The sequence below is a fragment of the Dendrobates tinctorius genome, unplaced genomic scaffold (genome assembly GCF_039654945.1).
Source record: "Dendrobates tinctorius isolate UK_male_01 unplaced genomic scaffold, ASM3965494v1 ptg000129l, whole genome shotgun sequence".
NCBI lineage: Eukaryota > Metazoa > Chordata > Amphibia > Anura > Dendrobatidae > Dendrobates > Dendrobates tinctorius.
Window position 1 is genome coordinate 29,264,029 of NW_027361797.1, and position 9,240 is coordinate 29,273,268.

Here is a 9,240-nt window from a genome sequence, read left to right on the forward strand (position 1 = left end):
CACTCCTCTCACCTTTCACCATCTCCACTCACTCTTTCACTCCACATACGACCCCTTCTCTCACTCCGTCTCTCATACTCACGCCGTCATCGCCGCTGCTCCACGATCCCCGACATCTTCTTCCGCCGGCGCCATCCTGGATCCAGACGTTGTCCACGCCGGCGACATGTTCTTGCGGCGACACCATCTTGAGTATCGTGAAATCCCGCGATAGTCAAGATGGCGTCGCCGAAAGAACATGTCGCCGGCGTGGACGACGTCGGGATCCAAAATGGCGTCGACGAAATCTCGCGAGTTTTCGCCGATGCCATTTTGGATCCCGACGTCGTCCTCGCCGGCGACATGTTCTTGCGGCGACGCCATCTTGACTATCGCGGGATTTCGCCGATCCAAAATGGCGTCGCCAGCGTGGACGACGTCGGGATCCAAAATGGCGTCGGCGAAATCTCGCGAGTTTTCGCCGACGCCATTTTGGATCCCGACGTCGTCCTCGCCGGCGACATGTTCTTGCGGCGACACCATCTTGACTATCGCGGGATTTCGCCGATCCAAAATGGCGTCGCCAGCGTGGACGACGTCGGGATCCAAAATGGCATCGGCGAAATCTCGCGAGTTTTCGCCGACGCCATTTTGGATCCCGACATCGTCCTCGCCGGCGACATGTTCTTGCGGCGACGCCATCTTGACTATCGCGGGATTTCGCCGATCCAAAATGGCGTCGCCGCAAGAACATGTCGCCGGCGTGGAGGACGTCTGGATCCAGGATGGAAGATGATGTCGGGGATCGTGGATCAGCAGCGATGACGGTGTGAGTATGCGAGACGGAGTGAGAGAAAGGGTCGTATGTGGAGTGAAAGAGTGAGTGGACGTGAGTGGAGATGGTGAAAGGTGAGTGGAGTGTGTGTGTTGAGGGTTAACATGGAAAGAGGTGTGCGGTGACGTCACCGGTTACAACTGGACGGAAGTTGTTACAACCGGAAGTTGCTTAGGGCATTTATTATATGATAAATGGTAATAGCAGAGCTGATACTCTGCGACACAGCATGCAAAGTCACTGAGCAATGCGGGCACAAGACACAGACTCTTGCAGAGTGGAGGAACACACTAGCTGGCTGGAGTTCTTACTTCACCGCAGGTGTAGTCAGGCAGAGGTTCCTGAAGTCAAGTGTTCAGCAATCACTCGGTCAGCAGGCAGGGATCCAGACGTGCAGGTTGGCAGAGGACTCCGCCGTTAAGAGAGGACCAACAGGGATAGTAAGTCAAGGCTTGGGACTGCAGAGGCACAAAGTCCAATACATAATACACAAGCAATGAATCAGAGCAGGTGCTGGCTTTATATACAGCTTTGGCAGGAAGCAAGATGGCCGACGTGGAAACATCAAGATCCATGTTAACTAAGGGCAAGTCTAAGGGCAAGAGAAACAGATTCCAGGACTAGATACTGACATTACTCCCACCTCAAGAACGGCCTCCGGACGACCCTAAACCAGGCTTGCCAGGGTACCTTTGATGGAACTGCTCAATCAGTCGGGAGGCGTTAATATTATCCACGGGTTCCCAGGAATTCTCCTCTGAGGAATAGCCTTGCCATTTAATCAAATACTGCAGTCGATTTCTGTAGATTCTTGAATCCAGAATCCTCTCAACGATGAACTGCTCTTGACCATCCACAAGAACGGGATCGGGAGGAGGAGATGAACGTCCTGGAAAAGGATTTGGTTCTACAGTCTTTAGTAGGGAAGTATGAAAGACAGGATGTATCTTCAGTGTTCTTGGGAGTTTTAAGCGACATGCAACAGCACCTACCAGACCACTGATCCTATAAGGACCAATGTACTTCTGTCCCAACTTAGGGGAAGGGATCTTCATCTTTAAATTCTTCGTAGATAACCAGACTAAATCTCCTACCTTAAATGTTGGTGTTGGTTTGCGAAATCTGTCAGCTGCATTCTTGTACCTCTCTTGTGCGGAACCCAAAGTCTCTTTCAGAAGTTCAAGGTTCTGTTGAAGTGAAGAGATCCTGTCGGCAACTGCTGGTAAAGATGTATCTACCGGTAATCTGGGAAGAATGCTAGGGTGATATCCCAGGTTAGCGTAGAATGGAGACTGTTTGGTGGAGGCACTCTGGGAGTTGTTATAAGAGAATTCGGCCAAGGGGAGTAGCCTTACCCAATCATCTTGCAAATGGCAAACATAGCAGCGAACGTATTGCTCTAGTGTTTGGTTGGTACGTTCTGTCTGCCCGTTGGACTGTGGGTGGAAAGCAGAAGATAAGTTAACTTCTATGCCTAATGCTGAACAAAAGCTTCGCCAAAACTTTGAAGTAAATTGAACTCCACGGTCAGAAACAACTTAATCCGGAACCCCGTGCAGGCGAAAGATGTTCTGGATAATTAGGTCAGCAGTGTCCTTCGCAGAGGGTAAATCGGAACAAGGGATGAAATGGGCCGCCTTGGTCAGGCGATCGACCACCACCAAAATCGTACTCTTTCCCTCAAAAAGGGGCAGTTCTACAATAAAGTCCATAGAAATGGATCCCCACGGGCGAGACAGCACCGGCAAAGGCTGTAACAGACCAGTAGGGGAGGCACGTGGAACCTTGAATTTGGCACATACCTCACAAGATGAAACGTACTTCTGGACATCCTTCCGAAAACCTGGCCACCAGAAGAAGCGAGATAAGAATTCTTGAGTCTTCTGAATTCCTCTGTGCCCTGCAACCTTGGAATCATGAACCAATCTCAACACTCTTAACCTCACGGCTTCAGGAATGTAGAGGCGCCGTTCCTGGGTCCAAACTCCATTCCTAAAAAGAAGGCTTACCTCATCAGATGGCTGAGACAGGAAAAGATCAGAGTTGTAAGCTTCTTTGATGACCTGCAGCAAATCTTGATTCTGAATGACTCCTACAAAATTACAATCAGAAAGTATGGTCTTAGGTGGAGACCACCTTTCTAGTTTTCGTTCGGAGATGCGAGCGTCTAGGCGAATACAGTGATTGATGAAATCACCTAGAGCAGTGGGAGCCTCCGCATGTGCAAGCTCGTCCTTGATGGAACTGGACAACCCCTTCTTAAATATAGAGTACTTCGCTGCACTATTCCAGGTGGTGTCCTGAGCCCACCTTCTAAAATCCATAGCATACTCAGTCACTGGGCGTTTACCTTGACGCAAATTCAGCAGGGCCGTCTCAGCTGTAAGGCCACGGTTCGGATCGTCAAACATCTGCCCCATGGCGGCGATAAACATATTGAAGTCATTCAGACATGCATCCTGTGATTCTATCAGAGGGTTTGCCAAGGCAAGGGCCTTATTAGTCAACAACATGATGATAGTCAATACTTTGGATCGGTCTGTAGGAAACTGTGTGACATGTGCAGCAATGTATAAACGACACTGGTTCAGAAACCCACGGTACTTGTCTCGGTCGCCACCAAACCTAAATGGCGGTAGTTTGGGGATGGTAGGAACAGAAGCCTGAGATTGTGCCTCCAGAGCCGCAACTCGGCCACGCAATTCCTGAAGGGTCTGACTGAGCACTTGTATATCATATTTAGTCCGCCCCTCTAGGCCTTCTATTCTGTTCTTCCATGTCTGCACTTCAGCGTGTACAGTGGCAGTGATATTATTTAGCTTCTTAACACGCACTTCTAAAGTCTCTGACCCAGCGGCATCCATTTTTAAGTCTTGTGTATCCTGTCACGATACTAGTGGATACAACTGGACACCAGTGGCTAGGTCAAAGAGACTACAGACACAGTGGGTTGCGCAAGCAATATTGTATTAATGATCTGAATGCAATATAGCATATAAGTCCAGATAAATGTTCAGTCAATATGATAAATGGTAATAGCAGAGCTGATACTCTGCGACACAGCATGCAAAGTCACTGAGCAATGCGGGCACAAGACACAGACTCTTGCAGAGCGGAGGAACACACTAGCTGGCTGGAGTTCTTACTTCACCGCAGGTGTAGTCAGGCAGAGGTTCCTGAAGTCAAGTGTTCAGCAATCACTCGGTCAGCAGGCAGGGATCCAGACGTGCAGGTTGGCAGAGGACTCCGCCGTTAAGAGAGGACCAACAGGGATAGTAAGTCCAGGCTTGGGACTGCAGAGGCACAAAGTCCAATACATAATACACAAGCAATGAATCAGAGCAGGTGCTGGCTTTATATACAGTTTTGGCAGGAAGCAAGATGGCCGACGTGGAAACATCAAGATCCATGTTAACTAAGGGCAAGTCTAAGGGCAAGAGAAACAGATTCCAGGACTAGATACTGACACTCCATCCTTAAAATTTCTAAGACGGCAGTCCATTACAGCAAGGTCAAGCAGCAGATATTGGGGACAACAAAGCTACAGACCGACAGAGGGTGAATACGACTTTCCACTGACCGAGATGACCGTCATCTTATTCGAATGTCACCCAGCAACCGCAGGATGACATCAAGTGACCTACAAAAGGAATGGCAAATGGCAGCTGGGGTGAAGTGCACGGCAAGAACAGTTCATAACAGGCTCCTAGAGGCAGGGCTCAAGTCATGTAAAGCTATAAAAAAGCCTTTCATTAATGAGAAGCAAAGGAGAGTTAGGCTGAAGTTTGCCAAAGACAATAAGGATTGGACCATAGAGGACTGGAGTAAGGTAATCCCTGATGAGTCTAATTTTCAGCTTTGCTCAACACCTGGTCGTCTAATGATTAGATGGAGACCTGGAGAGGCGTACAAGTCACAGTGTCTTGCACCCACTGTGAAAATTGGTGGAGGATCGATGATGATCTGGGGATGCTTCAGCAAGGCTGGAATTGGGCAGGTTAAGCTTTGTGAAGGACGTATGAATCAAGCCGCATACAAGGCTATCCTGGAAAAACAGTTGATTCCTTCTGCTCAGGCAATGTTCCCCAACTCTGAGGACTGGTTTTCCAGCAGGACAATGCGCCATGCCACACAGCTAGGTCAATCAAAGTGTGGATAGAGGACCACCACATCACAACCCTATCATGGTCAGCCCAATCTCCAGACCTGAACCCCATTGAAAACCTCTGGAATGTAATCAAGAGAAAGATGGATACTTACAAGCCATCAAGCAAAGAACTACTTAAATTTTTGTTCAAGGAGTGGGATAAGGTCACCCAAAAGCAGTGTGAAAGACTGGTGGAAAGCAGCCAAGACGCATGAAAGCTGTGATTAAAAATCATGGTTATTCCACAAAATATTGATTTCTGAACTCTTCCTGAGTTAAAACATTAATATTGTGGTTTGTAAATGATTATGAACTTCTTTTCTTAGCATTATTTGAGGTCTGCAAGCACTGCATTTTTTTTTGTTATTTTTACCATTTCTCATTTTCTGAAAAAAAAAAATACAAAAGTTAGTGCTTGGAAATTCGAAGACATGTTGTCAGTAGTTTATAGAATAAAAGAGCAATTTACATTTTACTCAAGAAAAATTTTTGCAGTGGTCTCTTCATTTTTGCCAGAGCTGTATATATATATACACACACACACACACACACACACACACACACACACACACACATACACACACACACACACACACACACAGGAAAGTGAGGATTTTTTCAAAACTAGATATGCTAATAGTTTATGAATTAAGAAAATTTAAAGTGAATGAACAAATGTTTTTGAAGGAAGTAGGCAGGAATGTTGTTCCAAACATCTTGGAGAACTAACCACAGATCTTATGTGGATGTCGCTTGAGCAAATCCCATATACTGTATATATAATAAGGCAACTTAGGAACCAGGTGGTATCTTCATCTCCTCAAGGTTATTTCAGGATACAAACGTGGGGCTCATGTGGCATGCAGTTTTCATTTTATACCATAGGATACCTTCAGAAGAGTTCTGGATGGATGAAAGCTATTTTGAGAGCACATAGAAAATGTAATGCTCTGGCTTTATGAAAAAGTCTGTAGCTGTGTACAGCTGTTTTTCACATTATTGCTGCACAGAATCCTCACTGAATGTCAGAGCAGAAGTGAGATTCAATTTGCCTATGGCCCAAAGGGCTTCCCTGCACATGGGGAAATTCCTCTGACATCACATCTGTGACATCATATGAGTTACTGTAAAAAAAAAAAAAAGGTAAATGCTTACTGTCACAAGTGGTAAACCCTACTGCATTTAGTGAGTGCTAATAGCTAACATATAGTAAAAAAAAATCTGCAGCAAAGTGGAAGAGAGTTTACTAAATTTCATTCTTATGTTGCCAAAATCTGCATGAAAATTGACCTATGGTGAACATTTTAAAATCCACACCCTCTTCAATTTATGTTGTAGATCTGTTGCAGATTTTCTACTTATTTTTTTTTAGTTAAATGGGGATGTTAAAATTTGCAACAAACCCAATTTGCTGCGCATCACCTAAGAATCAGCAGAAAATTCTGCAACTCGTAAACAAAAAATAATTTTCAATGTTTGAAGGCAAAGTGACAGCTGATACATGATGCCCGATCCACAGGCCGATTCTGTGGCACTTACTGATGTATATTACAGGTTCTTCTGTTCTCAAAATGATATTAGATTTTATGGGATGGGCATGTGACCAAACCTGTCCATCAGCCTCCTCCAATTAAAAAATGTCTATTCTATGTAAACGGTGAGCTCCATGAGCAGCCATCTTGAGAACAGGACAGCTGTGCAGTCTGTGAAGAAGCTTGTACTAAGAAGCGGGTGGAGAGGAACCTGTAAAACATCAGATCAAAGCGTACCTATGTTATTCTATAGGACGGAACGTGCACATGTCTTAGTTTTGCCACAGACTGAGTGGTCCAAAAAAAAAAATTGCAGCATGCACAATTTGCATCCATAAATCAGATTGCAGGCTGCGATTGGTCTGTCAAAAAAATTGGACCACACTTAGATGTCATCTGAATGTAGTCTGATTTTCACAGATTGTCAGAATTGAGAAGATGGAGAAATAAATTTTTCCATCTTCTCCACTTCCAAGAAAATGACAAAGGTCAGAGGATGAAACGTGCGTCGAGGTGCCACAGGTCCCCGTTGTGTTTATTCCTGTTGCAGATACAGCCAATAACATGAGTTCAGGTATTAATTATCCATATTAGATAATGATTCAATTTCTGACACCACAAATGATATGTTGCACTGCCCTTATTATATCCTATTAAGGTTTAATATCAGGCTTATTCTATCATAGGTGACTGTCAATACATTATATCAAAATTTACTTTGATTGGTCAACCACATTTGATGGTTTAATAACCGTTTGATACTTTGCATCCTCAACTCAAGGCCTCCTACAACATATTGAATTTTCAAGTTATTATGCTGTAATTATGACGATGTGGTGTGCAGGTTGTTGGCAGTGGTAATATGTTAGGTCGGCGAAATACTGCTAACTATAATTGAAATCTACTTTTCCAGGAATTTTCTGACCATTTTGTCGTAAACGGATATACTACTACACTCTACTTCATTTGTCCTGTAAACATACAGGTTCTACTGTGACAGGGATAAGGTCAGCTAATCATACTCTGATCACACACTGATAAACTCTAATCATGATCTGTTCACACGCTGATCAACTCTAATCACACTCTGATCACACTTTGTTCACATGCTGATCACATGCTGATCACACTCTGATCACACGCTGATCAACTCTGATTGCACTCTGATCACATGCTGATCACAATCTGTTCACACGCTGATCAACTCTGATCACACTCTGTTCACATGCTGATCACACTCTGATCACACCCTGATTACACTCTGCTCACACGCTGATCACACTCTGTTCAATTCTGATTACACCCTGATCAACTCTGGTCACATGCTGATCACAATCTGTTCTCACGCTGATCACACTCTGTTCACATGCTGATCACACTCTGATAACACTCTGTTCACATGCTGATCAACTCTGATCACACTCTGTTCACACGCTGATCAACTTTGATTACACGCTAATCAACTCTGATCAACTCTGAACAACCCCGGTCAAACGCTGATTATCATAATCAGCCCGATTTTCTCAGATGAGAGAAAATACGGTTGCGTGACCCAAGCCTAATACCTTAATTTATTAGTAAGTTCCACAAAATCATGTCCACAGTACAGTTGTTAAAACAAAGACACAGTAGACAACCCCTTTGAGCTCAGTTATAAAGCAAAGGATAAAATACACTGAAAGAGGGTGTTCCAAAAACTAAAAAAAATCCAAAGCTTAAACAATGCTGTAAAAAAATCTAAAATAATTATTGGTAAAATCTAGATAATAACCTCAAGCGATGTCTTCAAGTTGATACAGAGTCCTCCAAACATTTCTTCAAAACTTTAAAGAACAAAAATGCGACTTACGTGAACAAGGATTAAACTTGACACAAACTTCAGGAGGTTTCGGGCATCGAAGTCTACAGGACTGACAATTTTGCAGTAGCCCATCATAGTACTGACTTGTTGGACAACGTTCACCCATTTGTGATCTCGGTCCCGACCGTAAACTAAATTGTGCTGGAGTTTCGTGAAGAGACGCTCAAATACTCGACATGCAAATGGTGTAGATAATTAAGGCTGCCTTCTAGTCTCTGTGAAGCTCTGTCACGTTTCAGTGCAGGTGCCTGAAATTTACAGATACATTTGACTAAGTTCTGCTGATGAATCCTACTGAATACACATGGGACTGAAGACGTCGTCATTAATACCTCCTCTATTTTAAATTAGGGAAAAATGTAGTCAAGCCAGTAAAAAAATAACTGAAGTACGTTTCAAACCAGTTTTATAGCCAGGTTTTAGCATTCATATAATGCCCATAACCCCCAGACCACGACTTACCTACTGTACGAAACTTAGATAACTACATTGATATAAAGGGTATGTTTAGGCTGTGTGCATATAGAGTTTTTATTAGGAGATTTTGAAGCAGAAACTGAGAAGAAACTGAGGCAAATCCTTCTCAAAATTGCAAAACTCCTAAAAAATCTGCAAATTCTGCTGAGTTCTCTATCAAAAAAGTTCAGCAAAAAGTCACACCGAGAAGAAACTCAACATTTTTGAGGAGTTTGGGGATTTGAAGGATTCAGACTGGACAGGTTCGTGGTGAAAAACCCGCGCTGCTGTACAAATCACGATCCAACAGTAAAGATAAAAGTGGGTTTATCTTCTTCCTCTACGCATTTCAAAGTCTCAAGGACTTCTTCTTCAGGAGGAGATACCCAAGGATGACTTGGAGAGTTTCCGCTCAGTTTCTGTTCCAAAA

General features: G+C 44.0%; 1 protein-coding gene across 2 annotated transcripts in view; it reads right to left on the reverse strand.

Moving 5' to 3' along the window:
* The window catches only part of TNFRSF17 (TNF receptor superfamily member 17), a 28,589-nt gene extending 20,086 nt beyond the window's left edge, over positions 1 to 8,503 (reverse strand). Inside the window, exon 1 of one of the 2 annotated variants that reach the window (XM_073542898.1) lies at positions 8,343 to 8,503. In XM_073542898.1, coding sequence (XP_073398999.1) covers positions 8,343 to 8,460 — 118 coding nt within the window. In that variant the 5' untranslated portion in view covers positions 8,461 to 8,503. The remainder of the gene's footprint in view (positions 1 to 8,342) is intronic. The other variant, XM_073542897.1, reaches the window with a different exon arrangement.
* Positions 8,504 to 9,240: the final 737 nt, after the last annotated feature.